A 23,675-nucleotide genomic window follows, 5' to 3' on the forward strand; every position below is an offset into this window, starting at 1 on the left:
GTGTAACCACTATCAACTTCTGTCCTAAGGGACATCCCAGATATTTTGGGCCTGGCGATCTGAATCTCAACTGAATGCGCATGAGTCTTGTAAATACCAAGAGTATGGGAAGGTAAGTCCATGAATGGTAGATGTGCCATGAGCAATGCAAACTCTACCCAATCAAACATAACTGGAAAGTCCTGTGGTCAGGAAAGGTCAAACAATGTGGTATCTTCCTTAATTTTAGTTCAGCACAGGGAAATTAAGTGATGTCCTTTCTCTTGCCTATCATCCTTCATCAATAAAATGTTTTATGTAGAAAAAGAAAACATGGGCCACATTTCTTGCACTGCGTAATCCAGAGTATGATTTTGACCTCTCAATCTACCTGTAAACTGACATGGCTGCATTACTGATAGTGCCAATTTATAGCCATGAGAATAAAAATGGACTAAAACATTTTCTAATTGGGCAAGCCAACCCTATACACATTTATTCAGAAATAAGTCATACTTCGTTCAATGGAGTTTGCTCCCTAGAAAGAGTTAGGATTGCAAGTCTTATTTGCTGATCATTAAAATTCTTAGGGTGCAATCCTATGCATGTTTAGACAGAAAAAGTCCTAGAACTCCCAGCATGTCCCAGCTAGCAGGCTGACTGGGGAATGCTGGGAGTTGTAGAATTGCACCCTTGACTTCACTTCATTTTTCATTTCCGTGCTTGCGCTAAAAAACAGATGAACATACCTTGCCAGTAAAAACTGCCAGGTCCTCCTACTATGAGGTCTCCATTCTATATACAAGACAGACAAGAGCAACATTAAATTACGATTGATAATATGCCTGAGAGACCAAAAGCAAAGATGTGGAAAAAGATTCAAACAATTAACACTCATAAAATGGTATCATTTAGCCAGTATTGCTGAGGGTGGGGGATATACAGAATTTATGACATAGTTTGGGTATCAATGGAGACAGAGCATCCTTCCAATTGGGGTTGAGCAATTGGCCAAATTTTGTCCTAGAATGGAAGCTCCCTCATTTAAGGTGCTTAAGGAAAGACAAGTCTAAGGGCATGTCTACATCATCCATTTATCTGGGGTCAGCTCGAGGTCAACCCTGTGCATCCAAATGATGCACAGGGGATCCTGGGGTCAACCAGGGACGACCACTCACTTTTCCTGGGATAAAATGGACTACTTTTATCCTGTTTTTCCCTGCAGTCCTGGAACAACCCTGAAGACTGCGGGTGGTGTGGCCAGTGCTCCCAGGTCCTCCCTCCTCCCCGCAAGTAGCAGGGTTCTTTAAACAGGCACGGAGCTGCACAGAGTGACTCCGTGCCCATTGGGGGTGGTGTGGGGGAGCAATTTCACCATTCCCAGGATGGCTGCTGGCACTTTTACTTTAAGGGTTTTTTTACTTGCTTTTTCAGAGGATCAGGGCCGAGCAATTACGCAACCAGCTCCTCCTTCCAAAACCAAAACAAAACCATGCCGCAATGGACGTCCCTCTTTCCCTCCAGGACTTCATGCTGGCATTTGTATGCATGGGGAGGATCCTGAAAGCCGGAAAACTCGAGATCCTCCCCTGCCCTCCCAGAAGGCTCCTAGATGTAGATGAGGCCTAAGTCTTATTACATACCAATGTTTTCATACCTTGGCGTAATAAGAAAAATAAAGTGGAGAACTTTATCTGCCAAGCACATATCTGGTGGGTGCACTAAAATACAACAAATTTGTCAGTCAAAAAGGTATATTTTTTACTTTTACTGGTTACATATATACCACTCTAAATATACCTTACAACCTTTATTTTTTTTCTTCATCTTCATAATGTGGGACAGTTAATTATAATTCCCATCCTGTGGCTGCTTGTGCAGGGATGAAAGCTGAACAGTGTCTGCCACTGATCATGAGCTGAAGGGGAGAGGGGACGCAGGTCCTTAACAGCAGGTTTTGCTGGATTGCAACAGAGGCAGAGGCAGCTAGAACCGCACTATACAGATGCATGAACAGTTATGTGCCTGAAACTGCAGCTACCTTAGCCTCTGCCAACCAAATAATAATGGCTGATAAGCATAGGCATGCGCAGCACATTGCATTAGGATGTGCACCCAGGGAAATTTATTTATTTATTTTTTAAAGGCGAACATTTATTGAATACTCAATCATAAAGGACATTGTTCTTATTTATTTATTTATTTATTTATTTATTAAATATTGTAGACACTGATGCCCTACTCCATGTTCAGCTTGCCTAACCAGGGGAGGGCCAATTGCAGGGGTGGGGGTGGGAATGAGGAGACACTCCTCAAGCCCCAGAATTGGTCAGGCTTTGTGGTGACAATGGCCAGAGGAGGGTCTTATGAGGCGATATTAGCCTTTGGGGGCTCTCTTCCTGGCCTTGTTGAAACATGGCTTCCAACAGGGAGACATTATTGCGTGAGACTTTAGGGTGTTCCTGGGCACACCTGGCACACCCCTTGCACACCCCTATGCTGGTAAGGCCACGGGCCCCTACACTGCTGCTCAGTGGAGGCAGCAATAATCTATAGTTCTTGTCCCAGGTTGTTATTTGAAAAGCAGAGGTTGAGAAAGTGCTGCTGGCACAAGTGCTTCTAGAAAGTTCTTTACATCATTTGCTGCTGAACCACATTAGCATTCACTTGGTGAATTAGGAACTTGCCAACATATTCTCATGTTTTTATCAGGGTTATCAATCATCTAGAGATTTTAACTCATTAATCATCTGTCCTTTAATCCATTCCTTAGTAAAAAAAAAAATGGTCTCCCTTTAGTGCATGGAAGTAGCTGTACATTTCCTTTTTGAGTTCCTGCCTATGATTAGCTTTAAGAAATATGGGGGGGGGATGTCAGTTTTTAAGAACTTCTGAATGAAACTAAATCGGTTTTAGATACTCAATACTATGTAATTTTTTTTAAAAAAATATACATTTTGAGATGAGAAATGATGAATTGGAGATGAGGGGTATGCATTTGAGAGCGAAGATGAAAGTAGTTACAAGATTTGGAGCCAAGCCAACCACTGTGGACTCTCACCTTGTAAAAATCTAAGCTGAATCCTGCTTGACAGTAACCTTGTCCCTCAGGATCCGGATTGTCTGGAGGTATCAAAGTGTGAACATTGAATTAGTTTCATAATATGGAGTGATTCGAATGTTACCCACAGTAAATGGAGAGGGCTTTCCAAGAAGGAAGAACTAACATTACGGTCATGGGCTCTCCCACACTAGAGGCCTTCGAGAGGCAGCGGGACAGCCATCAGCCAGGGATGCTTTAGGGTGGATTCCTGCATTGAGCAGGGGGTTGGACTCGATGACCTTATAGGCCCTTTCCAACTCTACTATTCTATGATTCTATGTTGTTTTGGGGCTGAAATTTCTGAGCACTGATTTCTGAGCTGAATGCTAGTTTCAAGGGGGGGGGGGGGAATCTGACATCAAAACCAGCATGTGAATTTGGCCAGGGAAATTTGAACCCAAACAAGAAGTTCACCATCGGAATCTGCTTTGGCAGATTCAAAGGTGAATTTGAGACGTTACGTTCATTTTACCCCAACTGACATCAGTCAAGAGTGAGAGAAATGGCCTTGGATTGTGTAGATGCCAGAAACTTTCACTATAGTCCAGTCAGTGCTGCCTTTGTACATTCCTGCATAAACTACTGTCTCTGAGATGTGAAAAGGCACCTTCATTTGGGCACTGAACAGTGACAGTCAGGAAACGTATCAAAAGGTGTGTAGGAGTTGTACAGTTCTTAGTTACTTTAACGGTTCCCCGTCCCCTACTGCTGCACTGTAGCCCATGGCTTGCTCGCTCACTCACAAAACAGCATGATTTTCTTAGCACAGGTTCAACCTACAAGTTGCCAATTCTATAAAAAGAGATTTCCATTTGGAATGATCAGCTGCTTTTAAAAGTTGGCTTCTGCTTATCAAGATCTGTTTGCTATATTTAAAGCTCTTTCAAATTAAGCCAATTCTGTCTTCACATGTCAGCATAATAGCACCAGCCTCATCTTTGTACTTTTAATTAAATATAAAAGCATCCAAGTAGAAACATATAATCTGACATCTCTTTTTAACCGAGATCCACTTTGCAAGAAGGTGCCTCTCAGTAAGAACCATTTAGCCAAAGCTACACCTGGGATGAACGCATGAGAGCACAGATTACAATCTCAGCAGGACAAATTATGAAAAAACAAACAACTTACTGTTACGACAAGGAGAATACTCAGCATAGGCGCTGAAATTCTGAATTGCTACGTAGCAGGTGCCAACTGGATCTTTTTCAGGTGTAGCTTTCAGAGTCCTCCAGTGATACAAGGGAGCACAAGCCTATCAAAACATGAGTTGCGCATCAAAGACATTTTAGACATTGTGTGTGTGTTGGTTGGGTTCCCCCTCCAATTAAACATCAGATATAACACTACATTCATTCTTCTTATACCAGATGCATTTCTACAGCTTTATCCTTGTGCTAAGCGCACAGAGATGGGATCTCAACAGAATCTCCTTTGTATGCATGGGGTCCAAAACGCATCATCTTCTGTTAAAAGGAGCCGAAGCAGCAGGGCAAGGGAAAAATCTCTGCCTGAGTCCACAAAGAGTTGTTCTAGATGAAGTAGGCAATGTTAGGCATTACAGCCTGTCCCAAACATGGGTCTTAAGATGTGGTTGGACTACAGCTCCCATCATCCCTGCCTATTGGTCATGGTAGGTGGGGATGGTGGAAGTGTAGTCCAACAACATCTGTGGACCCAGTTGACTGATGCAATAAAAAGCATATGCATCCATTTCTACATCCTTCCATGAAAAGGCTGATCAGGATTGCAGTCTAGAATGGGTTCTGATAACAAGGAAACAAGTGGGAGTGCCTAAGAAAAATCTTACTGCCTGGTGCCTACATAGTAGGAAAAGTAGCATTTAAGGAAACAAGAAGAGCCATGCCGGATCAGACCAAGGCTCCATCACACAGTGGCCAACCAGCTGTTGACCAGGAACCCACAAGCAGGACACAGGTGAAACATCACCTCACTGCCCACATTCCCAGCAACTGGTGCACACAGGCTTACTGCCTCTGATACTGGAGGTAGCACATAGCCATCAGGGCTAGTAGCCATTAATAGCCTTCTCCACCAGGAATTTATCCAATCCCGTTTTCAATAGGGGTGTGCACGGACCCCCCGCTCCACCCCGCGGGCCGATCCGAAAATTTCGGGTCGGCCCACTCCGCGCCGCTCCGCCCATACTCTGCTCCTCTTCGCCGCGGAGCTCCGGCTCCGAATCGGAGCTCCGCAGTGGAGGGGAGTGGCGGCAGGTAAGGCCGGGAGAGGAGGGCGGGAGGTTTACCGGGCCCTGCCGCCATCACCGCCCATGCAGCAACAGCGGCAGAGCTCGGTAAGGGACCAAGGGGGAGGGGGGCCTTACCTGCCTCTGTCTGCGGTCCGTCGGCGTCTTCAATTGAGCCCGCGGTTGAACCGCGGGCTCAATTGAAGACGCCGACAGACCGCGGACGGAGGCAGGTAAGGGAGAGGAGGGCGGGGGGGTTACCTGGCCCTGCCGCTGTCGCCGCATGGGCGACAGCGACAGCGGCAGGGCCCGGTAAACCCCACTTACCTTTCCGGCGGAGCTCCGGATCGAGACGAAGGATCCGCCTTCACCTCGATCCTCTTCGCCACGCTCCGCCGGCCCCCCAATCCTCTTCGCCTCCGCCTTAAGGGCAGGTGAAGCCCCCCGCTCCGCTTCTAATTCGCCGGTCCAATTAGAAGCGGAGCACATCCCTAGTTTTCAAGCCATCCAAATTGGTGGCCATCATTACATCTTGTGATAGTGAATTCCATAGTTTACTATGCACTGCGTGAAGAAGTGCTTCCTTTTATCTGTCCTGAATCTCCCACCAATCAGCTTCATGGGATGACCCCAGATTCTAGCATTTTGAGAGGGGCAGAAAAATGTCTCCCTATCCACATTCTCCACACCATGTATGATTTTGCACACCTCTATCATGTCTCCCCTTACCCTCCTTTTCTCCCAAGCAAAGCAGTCCCAGCTATTTTAATCTTCCCTCATAGGGGAGATGCTTCCCCTTGATCATTTTAATTGCCCTTTTATGCACGTTTTCAGCTCTATTTTATCTTTTTTTAGGTGTGGTGACCAGAACTTTACACTGTATTCCAAGTGAGGTCGCACCATAGATTTGTATAAACGCAGTATGATCTTGGCAGTTTTATTCTCAATTCCTTTTCTAATTATGCCTAACATGGAATTTTCTTTACAGCGGCTGCATGCTGGGTTGACATTTTCATCAAGCTGTCCATCATAACCCTAAAATCTCTTTCTCAGCCAATCACAGCTAGCTGAGACCCCATCAGGTTATACTTGAAGTTGGGATTTCTTTGGCATCACTTTGCACTCCCTTACTGTACATTGAACCACATTTGTCATTTGGATGCCCATTCTCCCAGTTTGGAGAGATCCTTTCAGAGCTCCTCACAATCCCTTGTAGTAAATCCCTTGTAGTGGTCGACAGCTGGTTGGCCACTATGTGAACAGAGTACTGGATAAGATAGACCCTTGGTCTGATCCAGGATGGATCTTCATATGTTCCATTTCCTTTTATTTTTGAGTGGAGGTTGTGCGTGTGCGTGTGGTAATGGTGGGGTTAATACTTGACTTCACTACTTGGACAAAGACTGCAGAAAGCTTTTAAATAGGTAATGTGACTCCAAGTGGTCTACATCTACTTTCTGCCTTGCACATGAGATGAACAATATTGAAAGCAATCATGTCAGACATTCTTCTATGTATCCACTTATGTTGACTGTCTGATATAATTTCTTTATCATCCTGGGCAACAGTATGGAGTGAGCAATTTGTGGCCCTCTAGATTTTTGGCCTACAACTCCCATCAGCCCTAGCTAGCATTGCCAATGGTGTAGGATGATGGGAGTTGTAGGCTAAAACAACCGGAAGGCCACAGATTGGCCATCTCTGTCTATGAGGTGACCACTGGGTGAAATTCCAGCCTACCCATCTGCTTTTCCCTCTCTTAGACTCGCTAAGATAAAGCACAGATACAGGAGGACAGTAGACGTGCTCCAGTTTCAAATTAAGGTAGCGTAGGCCAAACTGAGGCCACAGCTAGACCTAAGGTTTATCCTGGGATCATCCAGGGTTCGCCCCTGCCTGAGCACTGGATCCCCTGTGTGTCACCTAGATAAACAGGTTTGACCCCTGGACGATCCAGGGATAAACCTTAGGTCTAGCTATGGCCTGAGTGTATTAAAGCCACTTTCCTTTTGGGCCCGGAAGACATCACGGTGCTGCCTTGCACACTTGGCCCATTTGAGGTGGATAAAGCGGTGCCTTGGCTGACTGCCTTTTGGAAGCACATTCGAGACCACAATTTAAATCAACAAGAGGTTGAATGGTTGTTGGTGGCTTCAAACCCAGAAATAGCCTCCAGCCTGAAGAACGCAGCCCTGGGTTTGGCTGGAAATGGACTCTGAATAGTACGTGCCAGACTGAAGAATTTATGTCCGCCAAAGATAAAAGACGTTAATTGATTAATTTCGATCCAGCAAATAGTCAATCCGGGTGGAATTATATCCTTCCAGAAGCACTGGTGGCTCTCATCCTAGATCAAATGGATAGCTGGTGCAGGGAGGTTCGAACATATAACACCGATTCTGGCCCACTTGCATTGGCTGCCTATACGTTTCCGAGCCCAATTCTAGGTGCTGGTTTTAACCTATAAAGCCCTACATGGCTTGGGACCGCAATACCTGATGGAACGCCTCTCCCGACATGAACCTACCCATACACTGCGCTCAACATCTAAGGTCCTCCTCCGAGTGCCTACTTTGAGGGAAGATCGGAAGATGGCAACAAGAGAGAGGGCCTTTTCGGTGGTGGCCCCCTGACTGTAGAATGATCTCCCTGATGAGGCTCGCCTGGCGCCAACACTGTTATCTTTCAGGCGCCAGGTCAAGACTTTTCTCTTCTCCCAGGCATTTAACAGCATTTAACAACACTAAGTTTGTTTTCTAACGGACCTCAGAACTGTTGTTTTGAAATGGATACTGTTGTTTTTATACTGTTTTCACGTTTCTGATGGTTTTTAAATTTTGTATACTTTTTTTAATGTTTACTGTTTTTAACTTATGTAAACCGCCCAGAGAACTTCAGCCATGGGGCGGTATATAAATGTAATAAATAAATAAATAAATAAATAAATAAAATTTGACCACAGGATGATGATCACCGTGGCTTAAATCAACTATCCTGGACTTGTGGGAGCTCGTGGAAGGCATGAATGAATGGTGGACAGAGAAGGTGGGAATTTGGCCATGCAACCAGGCAGCAATTGGCAGGCATTGCAGACTATTTTTTTAAAAATTAATTAATTAAAATTTACAATGCAGACCAGGTAAACAATGAGTAAAGCAGAGGTGGCTGTATTACAAATACAGGGGTGGGGGATAAGTGGGAAAAGAGGGGACACCCACATACTCCAACAGTCTGCCAGTAAATAGGAGAAAGGTGCACCCAAAGGGCAGGTATGAAAAAGGGAGGAAAGAAGTTAATCTAAACGGCAAGGTAATTACAGAGGGAAAGCAATTTCATTCATCACAGCAGCATGGAAAGAAAGGAAATTTGAGACAAGCAATATTTGATAGCAAAGTGAAGCTGGACTGGGACTGGTTTGTCACCATGATTTTTAATTACCTGGTTTGGGATGCATTTTCCCCCCACCTTGCATGGGCTGGGTGTGTGATATTTCATAAGAACATAAGAAGAGCTCTGCTGCATTAGAACAAGGATTCATCTAGTCCAGCATTCTGTTCCCACAGTGGCCAATCAGCTATTAACGGGAAACCCACATGAAGGACATGAGTGCAGCAGCACCCTCCCACCCATGTCCCCCAACAACTGGTGTACATACTGCCTCTGATACTGGAGGTATCATATAGATATCAGGACTAGTAGCCATTGATAATCTTATCCTCCATGAATTTCTCTAACACTTTTTTAAAGCCATCCAATTTGGCGGCCGCCATTACTTCTTTCCCCAAGAAGTTCAATGTTGGGACTGGAGCTCAGTGCTAGTGTATATGCTTTGCATGCAGAAGGTTTGATCCCTGGCATATTCAGTCAGAAGGTTCAGGTGGAGAGGGAGACATTTTTCTCCCTCTCCCATAATATTAGAACCCGGGATCATCCCATGAAGCTGATTGGTTGGAGATTCAGGACAGATAAAAAGAAGTATTTCATCACACAGCACAGTGTTAAACTATGGAATTTGCTAGCACAAGTTGTAGTTATGGCCACTGTCACGACACAGGCCTCACACACCAGGCCTTGTTGCACACAAACCCTCCTCAAGCCAAGCACCACCACTTGAACAACCTGAGGGTAGGGTAAAACACAATCTTTCCCTCATATGAGAAGGTAAAGGCTAGACTCTGAAAAGGTTTTACTGTGTATGTAATAAGCTGAAGCTTATATATAAGGTGTTTATGGTAGTAACTGTAGAACAGGTGATAAAGCCAAGCAGACATGTGGTTTGAGGTAACAAAACAAAATAACATGTTTATTTTTGTTTAACAGATCTTAGTTACTTCAAATTCAGGTTAACCTGCTTAATCTACTAGTTTTAATAAAAACAGTAATCTTAAGTCTCTTAAAATCTTAGCTCCTTTCACTCTCCACACCACTGACAATCCTAATTGAGGCCTTTGCTAGACCTACCTGGTAATCCGTACAGGAGGAGGGGCGAGCCCACGGTGCAGTTACCGCGGGCTGTCGCTCCAATCCACACGTCAGACTCGACGGGCTAAAGGAAACTCCCATCACGCCCACCATTTTTTTTCCAATTAAAGGGCTGGATGAGCACGAACGCTCGTGCGCTTAGGTAAGTATTTTTTTTAAAAAAATCGTTCTCCCCCCTGCCCCGATCTCCCCCGCCCCGATCATCCCCCTGCCCCAATCTCCCCACCCTGCCCTGATAGCCGCAGTGCTCCTGTGGAGTGCTGCGCCCCGTCCATCGCTTTTCCTGGCTACTCACGAGTAACTGAGGTAGCCAGGAAAAGCGGCAGAACAGGCTACACGCTTGCGGTATTGGGCTCAGCCCGAGACCGCGGGAAATACCGGGCCAAAAGTGGTGCCCGTTATCCCGAGGCCAGGGAGAGTTTATTTATTTATTACATTTTTATACCGCCCAATAGCCGAAGCTCTCTGGGCGGTTCACAAAAATTAAAACCATCATAAAACAACCAACAAGTTAAAAACACAAATACAAAATACAATATAAAAAGCACAACCAGGATAAAACCACGTAGCAAATTGATATAAGGTTAAAATACGGAGTTAAAACAGTATAATTTAAATTTAAGTTAAAATTAAGTGTTAAAATACTGAGTGAATAAAAAGGTCTTCAGCTGGCGACGAAAGGAGTACAGTGTAGGCACCAGGCGGACCTCTCTGGGGAGCTCATTCCACAACCGGGGTGCCACAGCGGAGAAAGCCCTCCTCCTAGTAGCCACCTGCCTCACTTCCTTTGGCAGGGGCTCACGGAGAAGGGCCCCTGTAGATGATCTTAAGGTCCGGGTAGGTACATATGGGAGGAGGTGTTTCTTCAAATAACCTGGCCCCAAACCGTTTAGGGCTTTAAATGTCAATACCAGCACTTTGAATCGGGCCCGGACCTGGACTGGCAGCCAATGAAGTTGTAAAAGGACTGGCGTAATGTGATCTCGCCGGCCAGTCCCTGTTAGTAAACGGGCTGCCCTGTTTTGTACCAGCTGAAGCTTCCGGACCATTTTCAAAGGCAGCCCCACGTATAACGCATTGCAGTAATCCAAACGAGAGGTTATCAAACGAGAGTTGATCCCTGCCTGAGCCTGGGATCCCCTGTGCATCAACTGGATGCACTGGGGTGAGCCCGGGGTGAGCCCCGGGCTTACCCGTGGTCTAGCAAAGCCCTGACACTCCCAACCAACTAACCAACAACCACTTGCTCTAGACTCCCCCATTTATACTCCTCCCCCCTTTCACAGCATCATCAGCCACACCCACTCAGTCCAACATTCTGTACTCACTAGACATACAAATCCAGACATACCTAAGGGAACAGAACTGTGGGGTAATGCCACAGCCACCAATTTGGATGTGGCTCTTCAGCATCCTACAACCCAGGCTTCCCCCACCCTGGTGCCCTCCAGATGTGTGTACTGCATGCTGGCTGAGAGTGATGGGAGTTTCAGTCCACATCTGAAGGGCACCAAGGTGGGGTAAGACTGGGCTGTAACTCTTCCAGTCCACTGCAAGATGCACAGAACTAAACCAAGATGTGTACAATCGAACTAATGTGTTGGAAGAAAATGGTTCCCTTGTTGAACTTCATGGTCGACAACCACTGGGAGTTGTCGGGTGACTTGCATAGGTAGGATTTATTTTTGGCAGTTATTTTCTATATGGAAATCAAACTTTGCATTATTATTAGTATTATTATTAGTATTATTAAAAAGGAGAGACGGAGCACAGGCACAAAGGGGAGGTAATCTAAAGGTGCCTCGTTTGGAATCTGAGAGCTGCGATTGCTTGGAGAGAAGACTGTGGGGAATTCACCATTCATGCTCACTCCGTAACAGGAGAGGGTGATGTTTTATTCATCACCTGTTTTATGTCAAAATCCTTTTCTGGGGTTAACCACATGAGTGAATATTTAAAGCAAGGCATTTCCTTTCGATACACACTCCCATTAAGAAATAATTCAAACCGTTTTAGAACAAATCCCAGGGCAACACTTGTTGCTTCATAATTGTTTGGGAAAATTAAGCATGACCGAATTCGAGGTTTAAAATGCAAGATGTTTTGTCGTCATTTATAAAGCTTTTCGATTAAATCCTAGTGCATTAACTGTTAATGCAAAATGCCTGTCCATGAGAGAACACGTCACCGTCGCCTTACGAGTTAATAAAACTGCTCAAGAACAACACAAGTAGATCGTTATGGATTTCCACCTAGGGGCTTCTAGCTGTGTGTGTAAAATGACCTATAAAATCACAGTATATACAGGGAGGGTTTTTGAAAGAAAACTTCAGACTTGGAGCCATAGATCCAATGACCCCCATCTCAGCATAGCCATGGTTCCTCAACTGTGAGGTGCAGGCAGTTGCTAGAACAGAGGTGAGCAACTTCAGGAGTTTTGGGAGCCATTTCCCCCTCCTCCCCCCAATGTAAGAAAAGAAATGGCTATGTTAACACTCTTGAGTCTAAACAGGCCAAATTTAGCTTCAAATCAAGCCACATTTGGCCTGTTCAGCACTCTGTAGCACTAATGTGACCATGGGGTCTGTGTGTAGGGTTAATTTTGTTGCTGCTGCTGCTGCAGCGGAGACCACACCAGTGGAGTGGTGGAGGCCACATGTGGCTTACGCTGCCCAGCCCTGTGAGAAGAAATACAAGCTCCTTTCTAGTCTGCCCAAACTGTTTCCATATTTGTACTGACTGATCCAAGTTCCAAAGTACCATCCTAAGTACAAGTTCATCAATGTTGGCGGCCCTAGATTTCAATTAAACACAAAGATAGAACATGTTTTGACAGATCAAGACCAGAATGCTCTGGGGTTTGGATAAATGTCATTCTTAAATATTGTCAAATATTACATAGGGCAGCTTTTTCCCAAACTGTGGTCTCCAAGTGTTTTGGACCATAAGTCCCAGGATTCAGGATCATTGACATGCTGTCTGGGGCTGGTGGGAATTGATGTCCAGAACATTTGGAGGGCACCAGGTTGGGAAAGGCTGCACAAGGATATTCCTTTAAAATGTACTTCAATATGGAACAATTAAGGTGAAATCTTATGCACGTTTAGACCAAAAGAAGTCCCACAACCCCAGGCTGGCTGGGGCACACTGGGAGTTGTATGAAAACAACTCTAAACAATGCATAGGATTGTGCCCTTACACACTTATATATTTGCTTTTTGGATCATCCAAGCTAATGAAAGTTCTGGAGAAGTTGAACATTAATTTGCAATTTTATGACATTTTGCTTAGTCCTAATAAAGTTACTGCCCAACTGTGGATTTTGGAGCTTTTAAGACTAATATAGCTATGTGTGCTTTTTTTACACTTGCACATATGTAAATGTATTTTTAATATGTATGATTGAAAAGAAGAAATGTCTTGGGCAAAAAAAATACATACAAAATGTAAAAAACAACAACGTACCACGACTTTTCCTTTATGAGCTCGGACTGTTGCTCCAAACCATTGATTAGATTTAAACTCAATGGGCTCTCTTGTGCCATTGACCTTGATTTTCCTGTTATCTGCAAAAGAAAGTAGGTAGAATGTTTGCATTTACAATTACTAGACTGGCAATAATCATGAATAGGAATGAAGAGGAAGGTAAATTATTTTATGGCAATCATCTGGACAGAGTTCTCGTTACTTACAATGGGTTGGATGCAGACTGGGTTAGTTGCACTTATAGGGTAGTATCCAACTGTGTTATTCCATTAGCACAAATGATGATGATGATGATGATGATGATGATGCACTAGTGGAAACTAGGTTCCGAACGAAGTGCAAGAGGGGAATCCAAACAAAGTTATGTTTGCACATGTGCAGCTGTTGTGAATTATGCTTGCGCAAGCTGTTGTAGAAACCATTGTGCATTATGCTTGTGTAAATCATTGTCCAACCACTTACACAAGTGCTTGCACAAGCATAATGGACAACTTCTTGAGCAATGTAAAGATTCAGAAGAGCTCCACTAGCGCTATTTGAGTTTGCAAAATGGCATTGTTGGATACTGCCCATAGGTCCCATTGATTTCTATGGGAACTATTAGTACAACTAGCCAAGGCCTTAGCTAGACCTAAGGTTTATCCCGGGATCGTCCTGGGGTCATCCCTGTTCATATAAATGACACACAGGGGATCCCGGGAGCAGGTAGGGATGACCCCGGGACAACCCTGGGATAAACCTTAGGTCTAGCTAAGGCCCCAGTCTGCATCCAACCCAATGTCTATAAATACACATTCCTCCATTGAGAACAAGTATAATTAGAAGTAGGGTGTTGGTATATAAAGAGCTTCAGTTAATACAGGTGGCAGACTAAGGTTAAGAAGCTCATGGTTCACCTAGAAACGTTACAGCTGAGCAGGTGTTCGAACCTAGATCTTCCAAACCTAAATCCAAAATCCTTCCTTCCGATCACATGCAAAACGGACATGCACATGAAGCTCCTTTACATGCAATCTTTTCGGTTCACAAAGTGATGTACATCAGAACTGTCTCCAACACTAAAAACAACGGGGGCCAGATCTGCACCAAACAGGATATAACACTTTGAAAATGGTTTGAAAACTGTATCTGGAGTGTGTCCTGGGCCCCAACAGTTGTCAATAGCGTTATAAACTGTTTTAAAGCAGTAGTGTAGATCCTGCCAGGAATAAAAACACGCCATGCATGCTCTGCAACACATAAGGAGCTCTCTACCAGGCTGATTATATTCAAATAAATCCTTGCACTCACTTCCATTTCAGATTTATGTACATACTCAAAACAGAGATCAGTAAGATTTACTTCCAAATAATGAGTTTAGGATCAGGTCAGGCTATAAGGAGTTATTAAAGTTATTCCTATTCCAACATCATTCAAACATGTGGGTGAATATTTAAAAAAAAAAAAAACAAGAAATGAGAACTCTATAAAATGACACCTCTGATCATATTTAGTTTAGCTACAATATAAGTAATTAAATTAAAAGCCATTCTGCCCTACAGCTATATTCTAAGGATCTGATCTAGCCAGGAGATTCCAGAACACTTCAGTATTCTGATTCCAAATGATAACTGGAGAGCTACATTTCTAAGAAGCTACTTTGATATTTTTCCTCTCCCTGCTGCGTGTCCTTGGGGATGAACCACAGAGCCATCCATTATTCCGCAACTCGCACTGGGGACAGCAGAGGACTTAGTTCTGACCAGTCAACATGCGTACCACACTGTCACAAGAGACAGCTCTGTAACGCTGCTTTATATACACGTCACAGATGTCAGCATAAGAAAAGCCATCTGGGTAAAAACTCAGCTCAATTATAATGCATTTCAGGTTTTTAATAAAAAGCAGACCTCCCTTCCTTTCACCCTCAGTCCTCTGAAGTAAACTGATTTCCCACATGTTTCTAAACTATGTTCCTCCCTCGCCAGTCACTCCTAATGAACTTCTCTATTTATACCCACAAGTGAACGCAAAGCCCTCTGCCCCTCATATCTGGGCAGCCCAGCTTTGTTTCTGGTTCGTATCAAGAAGTAGTTCACCAGAACCTACGCTTGTTATTCAAGCTGAGTAAAAATAAAAACACACACACTGTCAAAGATGGAATTTAAAGTATTTTTTCAATGTCAAAGTATATTATATGCATTTACAAAACTGAAACGCAAATACTGGTACAGTGGTTAATATTTAGGCCCGGTATAGACAAAATGCTCCCAATGACCTAATTTCTGCACCACAGGTTTCCAACCCTAGCTTAGAGATGCAAAATTTCCGGAAATTTTGAAGCCATGGAGAAAAAAACTCCCCCACCCCGTTTTTTTCAGGAAAAAAACTGGAAATTTAGCACTTTTTACAGATTGAAAGTAACTTTGTTACTTTAAGAACATAAAAGGTAATTATGTGCAAGTTGGTTTGGCATAAAATTAACACATTTGATATATTAAAAGTACAGTGAATTCAAACAATTACTACAAATTGAATTTACTTTTTAAAAAATTTACTTGTTTGTGTTTGTGCAACAAATGGAGCTACAAGCTCCTGAACTGTAAGGAACCTCTTTGGTTTTGCCAGTTTATGAGGAGCAGACAAAAAGCAATTTTAAAAAACAACAACAGAAAGAACCATCAACATTAGTAACAAAGAAAATTGTTATGTCTTAAACATTTTATTCATCATGCTAAAATAAAACATTCCATAATCCATTTTTTCTTCATTTTTTTTCAATTTTTTCAGGAAAAGAAACAAAAAAAGGCTTCGGAAGAAAACGGAAAAAAATGTTTTTTCCTGAATTTTTCCATCCCCCCCCCCCCCCCGGGCCTTCACATCTCTAACCTAGCTCATCCCTTATTCCCACCCACTTCATTGGTTTGGCTTTAACCATGATATCACACTATGATTGCTTCAGCACTATGACTGTGTCTGTAGTGGGGAGCAGAGTTGCAGGTGGGGAGGGGGGGAGAGAAAGGATGGGATCGGGGTTGAAAAGAAACAGGCCACAAGCTTATTGCTTCCAGCTTCTACAAATCTAGCAATGGTAGGAAACCAGGATTGGCTTCAAGGATAGACATGGTTGGGCGCTTGCTGAAGATCCACTCCCCATCAGGGCCCCACTGTCAAGAGCCCCCAGGACTTGCTCCTCCTCTTCATCAGGGCAACCTACATGGTTTCTTGCCATTCATTCTGGCTCAGAATACGGTGGTGGTGAGAAGGAGGAGATACATTCAGTATTAAATAATGTACTCAGTAATTGTAAAGATACTAGGTTACTTATACCTAGGTTTTTGTTGTTGACATTGCTTGGCTACTTTTAGCCTCTACTGCCACCACACCATCACCATAATTTCAGCTGCCACCATCACCATCACCGCCACCACCACCAACACCACATACGTGGCTTCAGGATTGTGACAGGTAGAATATAATCAACAACTTGTAAATATAAGAGGGTAAGTCCTGAAAAGTTAGGGGAGGGGGCGTAGCTCAGTGGTAGAGCACGTGCGTTGCATGCAGAAGGTCCCAGGTTTAGTCCTGATATCACCAGTCAAAAGGACCAAGCCTGAGAACCTGGTGCCCTCCCAAAGTTTTGGACTACAACTCCCATAAGCCCCATCCAGCATGGCCAATGGTCAGGGATGCTAGGAATTGTAATCCAAAGCTTCTGGAGGGCATCAAGTTGGGGAAGGCTGACAAAGAGATTTACTGCAAGGCAGAGTAGGCAATACTGGACTAGATGGACAAATGGTCTTCTCTGGTAAGATATTAGGGATATATATATATATATATATATATATATATATATATATATATGAACATCAAGTACACATTTTGAGTTGTTTAAGAACTCTCAGATAGAGAACATCTAGACCAAATGTTAGTTTTCAATTTGTCAATAAGGTCTTGAACAGGCTTCCCCAAACTTGTGCTCTTTAGATGTGTTGGACTACAACTGTACAAGCATAGCTTGCTGGGGATGCTGGGAGTTCCAGTCCCACACATCTGGAGGGCCTCAGGTTGGGGAAGGCTGCCTTACAACTTCTCTTTTTACCACTATTTGCCACAGTTCCTCAGACGTCCTTCCTGAAAATAGCTTTTCAGGCATGCTTACCTGCCCTGTCCCTTCTGCAGTGAGGACAGATGCAAAGAATTCATTCAGCTTCTCTGAAACTTACTTAAAGCAGCTTCCTATATTCCAAGGCGATTTTCTCACTAGCAGCACCTCATCCATGGTCCACCATGAACCAAAGCCCATATAAGCAAATTCTTTATTGACTCATTTGGCAAATGAAGCCAAATGAGCACAGTTCCATGCTTTGAATTTTCTTCTTCTTTTTTGATTAAACTAGCATATTTGAATACATAAGTTGTTCAAATATGCAAACTTAATTGAAAACAAAACTTCCAAAGCCTGAAACACAGACATGACCTTGACTTAAAAGGAACAAGTCTCATTCTGAGAATTAAATGCTAAGAACTCTTTGCTTCTTCAACCTTTTAGGGAGTTTTAGAAGGCAGTGTATTTTAGTATAGATGAAAATCATATTCAGATACAAAAAACAATGAACAAAATGATGCTTCTATTGCTCAAAGCAATTGTATACTATGAGCTCTTAAGAGAATTAATCCAAGATGGTAGGTGGGACTTCATAGTCCCTGCAGGACCTGGTAAATAAAACAACGCCTTTTGAATCAGATCGCAGGACCATCCAGTCCAGAGTTGGGCAAGTTGTAGCCCTCCAAAGGTCTTGCCCTACAACTCCCATCATCCCTCTCCATTGACTATGCTGGCTAGAGTTGATGGGAGTTATAGGCTAAAATGTCTATAGGACCACAACTTGCCCATCCCTGACCCAATTCAACACCTTTGTTCACACAGTGGTCTTGCAGATGGTTCCATGAAGCCCACAAACAGGACATGAGGGCAATATCTCTCCCATGCTGTTGCTCCTCAGTAACTGCGGTTCAGTACCAGAACCCAGAACTTAAGCTATCATGCTGGAATTATGCTAGAATAGCTTGCAATAGCTTTACACATTGACCTGGTTTAAACAACACAAGAACTCACCACGGGTTATCATCCATGGCGGCCTGCTGTGATGTCCAAACTTGGTGTGGTTTCCTCAGGATGGTTTCTTTTTCATGAACAAGACACCCTGAGAAACGATGGTTTGCTGTTAGGTTGTTCAGGGTGGATTGCTGTGATGTCCAAACCCAGCAGAGTGGGTTCTGGGTGGCTATTGAAAGGGCTACATAACTGCTCAGCAAGAGCAGTGAAAAACCTTAAAGGTCCTTGCAGTGCCCTCTGCCCCTCCTCCTTCAGCTCGGTGCTTCATTTGATAAGAGAAGCTCTTACGAGCCAAGTTAGCACAGCGATACATTAAAAAGAAAAGAAAAAAGAGACTTTTTTTTAATCGTTCCCCACAGAGGATTTTGGCATGAAAATAGGAGAGGGAAACGTAAAAAAACCCCTCCTCAATCACCATGGTCCTGGATTGGGGGCACATGTGCTCACTCAGAGGTAAGTCAATCACAGATACATGCATAGCAGTGCTAGGAAGAGAAGCTGGCCACGAGGAGAAGCCGAGGGTGCTAAAGGAATTAAACAAAATTGTCAACCACCTCATCCTAAAAAGTAAAGTAAGGTCCTCCCTCCACTCTGAAGATATGGCGTAGATATGTCAACGCGTGTCCTTCACAAGGCAAGAAAGGGAAAGAATCTCATATGGGAAGGAGTATAGAGGGGTTGCCCACAAAGGCCCCTGGGATACAATCATGGCTTAGCATGTTGGGAGTCCTGAATTAGGACTGGTTTTTTGTGATTTCCATATCTTTGTACAAGCCTGCAAAACCTGGAAGAAACTGAAGACTCAGCATCAGTCAATCAGCTTAAAAGTCAAGTGTGCAGGTGGACTTTATTGAATTATTGGGATGATGCAAAAGTCTAATTGTCTTGCCATTGCCAATTAGTGGTTTCATCATTTGTTCAAGGAAGTGTATATAAAGAGAGTTTTGGAGCTTTGTAACCAGATTAAAATATTCCCTCTCTACTGCTGTGAGCCCTGCTGTAATCTGTATGACCAAGTGTGTGAGTATGTTGGTGTATATTTGTATTGCCATAAACTGTGTTATTTTCTATCAGTAAAATACTTTATTTTTGTACCAAACAAAATAGACTCTGTCTTGAAGTTAATTTGGTCTTTGCTGACTTTCATAGTTAAGACCCGCTGCTATTCTGCTAGTTCACTGGTATAGTGAACAAAAGGGTTTATAAATAATATATAACCCTCAAAAGGTTATGGGCCCAGCTACCCAGTAACCCAGAAACCCAGAAACCCAGTAACAGTCTGGACATAATTCTAGTTCTTAACAGAGAAACAGTAGGACCTGATAAGACAGAGAGCAAGAAGAGGAGGAGGAGGAGGTGCAGATCCCCCGTAAGTCTCAAAGACAAAACAAAGGCGTGCCTCCCCATAGGCTTAGAATACACGCTTATAACGTGAGCTGTGAACCTAATTCTTATGCGGAAGTAAAGCAATTAAGTTCTTTTGAACGAAAACAATGGGAGTGTGCCATGGAAAGCGAATTACAGAGTCTTCAAGAGAACAAGGTTTTTGAAGAAGTTGTTTTACCTCCGGGACAGAAATCTTTAACTTGCCGCTGGGTTTTCAAACGCAAGCCGCTTGAAAACGGGGACACTAAATTCAAGGCTAGGCTGGTTGCTAGGGGATATAATCAGGTTAGGGACGTCGATTATGACGTCACTTTCTCACCCACTGTAAAATCAGAGACTTTACGCTTGTTTTTAACCCTTGCAGCCAAAGAAAAGTTGAAAATAAGTCAGTACGACTTTACCACAGCATATCTAAACGCACCAATCCAAGAAAAATTGTACTTGAAGAAACCAGAAGGGTTTGATAACAACAACAAAGTTTGGTTGTTAAAGAAGGCGATTTATGGGTTGAAACAGAGTGCGAGGTGCTGGAATTCAACTTTAAACAACACTCTGGTAAACGACATGGGTTTTTCTAGGAGCATTGCAGACCCTTGTCTTTACACGAAGGGGAGTGGTAAGGATTATAAAGCCTTAATTTTGTTTGTTGATGACATTTTGATATCTTGTTATAGTGACGCAGAAGTCCAAAAAGTAGCACAGCAGTTAGCTAGTAAGTATAACTTGAAATCCCTAAAGCCAGTGAAAAATTACCTGGGGGTAGAAGTTAAACAAACGGAGGACGGAAGCTTTCTGCTAAGTCAAAAGCAGAAAATTGAGGTGTTACTTGAACAGTGTGAGATGCAAGACTGCAAACCGGTGAAAAGCCCCATGGAACTGAACATACAAAGTACTTTACAAAGTGAATGTTTTAGCAACCCAGATTTGTATCGGTCTGTAGTTGGAATGTTGTTGTACTTAGTTAACTGGTCTAGGCCAGATTTGTCAGCTTCTGTCGCCATTTTGAGCAGGTTTGTTGCAAAGCCCACAATACCAGCCTGGAATGCCCTGAAAAGAGTTTTAAGGTACCTAAAAGGCACCTTGGAGCACGGATTAAGTTTATCTGCAGAGCCAGATGAAGATTTATTGTGCTATGTGGATTCAGATTGGGCAGGCTGTACGGAAGATAGAAAATCCACATCTGGATATATTCTATTATTTGGAAAAGCCCCAATATCCTAGAAGTCAAAGAAGCAAGCTTCAGTGGCCATATCTTCATGTGAAGCTGAGTATGGGGCACTGTCTGATGTTTGTGGTGAGATTACATGGCTATTGCAATTATTAAAGGACCTCAAAATCCATGTTGCAAAGCCTGTAACTGTGTTCTGTGATTCCCAAGCAGCAATTGCATTGGCGAATTCAGAAATCCTAAAGATAAAGTCTAAACACATAGCTATCAAATTTCATAATGTCAAAGAACACATAGCTAGCGGAACATTGAAGTTAGCCTACTGTGAGTCCCAGAATAATTTGGCAGACGTCTTTACAAAACCGTTAAGAGCCATCAAACATTGGGAGATTTGTGAAACGTTAGGTTTCAGGGAGGGCTAAAAATGTGATTAACTGTACAAATGTTGTAACGTGGTGAAATAGTGGAAAACCCAAAAAAGAAGAGGTGTTGGGAGTCCTGAATTAGGACTGGTTTTTTGTGATTTCCATATCTTTGTACAAGCCTGCAAAACCTGGAAGAAACTGAAGACTCAGCATCAGTCAATCAGCTTAAAAGTCAAGTGTGCAGGTGGACTTTATTGAATTATTGGGATGATGCAAAAGTCTAATTGTCTTGCCATTGCCAATTAGTGGTTTCATCATTTGTTCAAGGAAGTGTATATAAAGAGAGTTTTGGAGCTTTGTAACCAGATTAAAATATTCCCTCTCTACTGCTGTGAGCCCTGCTGTAATCTGTATGACCAAGTGTGTGAGTATGTTGGTGTATATTTGTATTGCCATAAACTGTGTTATTTTCTATCAGTAAAATACTTTATTTTTGTACCAAACAAAATAGACTCTGTCTTGAAGTTAATTTGGTCTTTGCTGACTTTCATAGTTAAGACCCGCTGCTATTCTGCTAGTTCACTGGTATAGTGAACAAAAGGGTTTATAAATAATATATAACCCTCAAAAGGTTATGGGCCCAGCTACCCAGTAACCCAGAAACCCAGAAACCCAGTAACAGTCTGGACATAATTCTAGTTCTTAACAGAGAAACAGTAGGACCTGATAAGACAGAGAGCAAGAAGAGGAGGAGGAGGAGGTGCAGTGAACAAAAGGGTTTATAAATAATATATAACCCTCAAAATAGCAAGCATATAACCACCCTTTAGTTATAACTACCCTTACATGTCAGGGTAGCTTCTCAGGATGTGTGAACCAGCCCATTAACTCTGTTCCAAATGGGATTTTTGGCTATGGAGTCCTTTTCCAAGGAATCTTTTTCAGGTCGGTACTTTCAGATGATGCTAGCCAACTTGCAAGTTGAGACAATCTCTTTTCTCTTTCTAGCCCCATAGACATCTCCCCTTCATTTCCTCTACCACCTCTCTTTCCATTCATCTTTGTTTAGCCCCCAAGAAGAACCTTTCATAGCTGCTTTGTTCCAGGACTATGTTCATAGTGCCAGATCAAGTATTTCCTTTCCCATGTGGACATGACAAAAAAACGGGGACAGGCAGAGCTGTCAATTTTGGTTTTGCTCAATTTCTCATTTTTCCAATCTTAGGTTGGTTTCAGCCTTGTATGGTGTGCGTTTCTCCTGTCTACATTTTTGTACCTTCTGTTTCCTATACATTTTCAAAGCCTTTTTCTCTAATATAAGAATGTTTTCATTGGAGAACTGAATTGCAAAATTCGGATTAATGTGAATATCACAACAACTAGATTTTACTTTGTGTATTGGTTCTGGATGTACAAATTAGATAAATTCCCATGAAAATTACACACAACCCCCAAAAAATTTTCTCCCCCATCCCTAGACAAAACACACAGATATACACATACATTTACATGTGGTCATATTCTGCTGGCTTTATTGCAAAAGTGAGCTCAATGATGAGGAATTTCTCCATGCTAGTACCAGCTGCCTTAAGAGATGCACAGTGCATCCATGAAGAAGTGGCATGTGATTAGGGCAACTTATGCAGTAAACCCAGTGCAAACATTCGGTGCTCCATACACTATGAGACACAATGGTTTTTGCATGAGAAGGGAAATATATAAATCAGGTACATAATCACATGAAGCAGCAGCAGCAGCCATGGTACTGAAAGTAATGCTACACAAAGTAATGTGTAAATGAGGCCCAATAGTTAACTTCTTTAAAAATGTGTATTTGAGGCGAAAAAGGAAAAGGCCTATAATTTAAAAATAATGTATTTGTAATTTTTTTTTTAAAAAAATAGTTTTTACTTATGAAAGACACTCTAGGCTACTTGAGTGAAATGTACCTCTGATTTTCCTGGTCTCTTTAGACCACAACCTGGTCTTAAAAAGGACTAGAGACATGAAACTTTCAGAATTAATTACATGTCTTGTTCCTCTGATAAATCATTCCAAGCCCAGACTTGGCACCAATGCCTAGCATGATGGGGCAAATGCTGAGGTTGGCTGTTGTTGCCAACCACCTTTTAATGTCCTTATTTATTTATTTTTGGCTGCAAAGAGATTTCAGGCAAGGTGGCTGCAGCCATCACCATCTTAATTTCCCAGAATGCCTCTTGAACCCAACACATGGCCCATTAACATTCTGGGGAGATGAAGAGCTCAGTCATCTCATCAAGCATTTTTATTCAGAGCTCTGGGCCGTGAGGCACCACCCATCCCAAATACTACATGTTGCAGTGCTGCTATCTACTCCGTCCCTTGTGAGGGGGTGGACGCCAGTTGGGAGAGGTTTT

The 23,675-nt window shown here is 43.0% G+C and overlaps 1 protein-coding gene across 1 annotated transcript in view; it reads right to left on the bottom strand.

The window, feature by feature from the left end:
- Nucleotides 1-23,675, bottom strand: part of ITGA8 (integrin subunit alpha 8) — a 155,652-nt gene that overhangs the window by 112,854 nt on the left and 19,123 nt on the right. The window contains exons 3-6 of the mRNA XM_063147540.1: nucleotides 13,239-13,339; nucleotides 4,214-4,337; nucleotides 3,041-3,102; nucleotides 729-774 (exon numbers count right to left, since the gene is read on the bottom strand). Of these exons, the coding sequence (XP_063003610.1) occupies nucleotides 729-774; nucleotides 3,041-3,102; nucleotides 4,214-4,337; nucleotides 13,239-13,339 (333 nt within the window). The remainder of the gene's footprint in view (nucleotides 1-728; nucleotides 775-3,040; nucleotides 3,103-4,213; nucleotides 4,338-13,238; nucleotides 13,340-23,675) is intronic.

This window comes from Elgaria multicarinata, chromosome 1 (assembly GCF_023053635.1).
Source record: "Elgaria multicarinata webbii isolate HBS135686 ecotype San Diego chromosome 1, rElgMul1.1.pri, whole genome shotgun sequence".
NCBI classification, from domain to species: domain Eukaryota; kingdom Metazoa; phylum Chordata; class Lepidosauria; order Squamata; family Anguidae; genus Elgaria; species Elgaria multicarinata.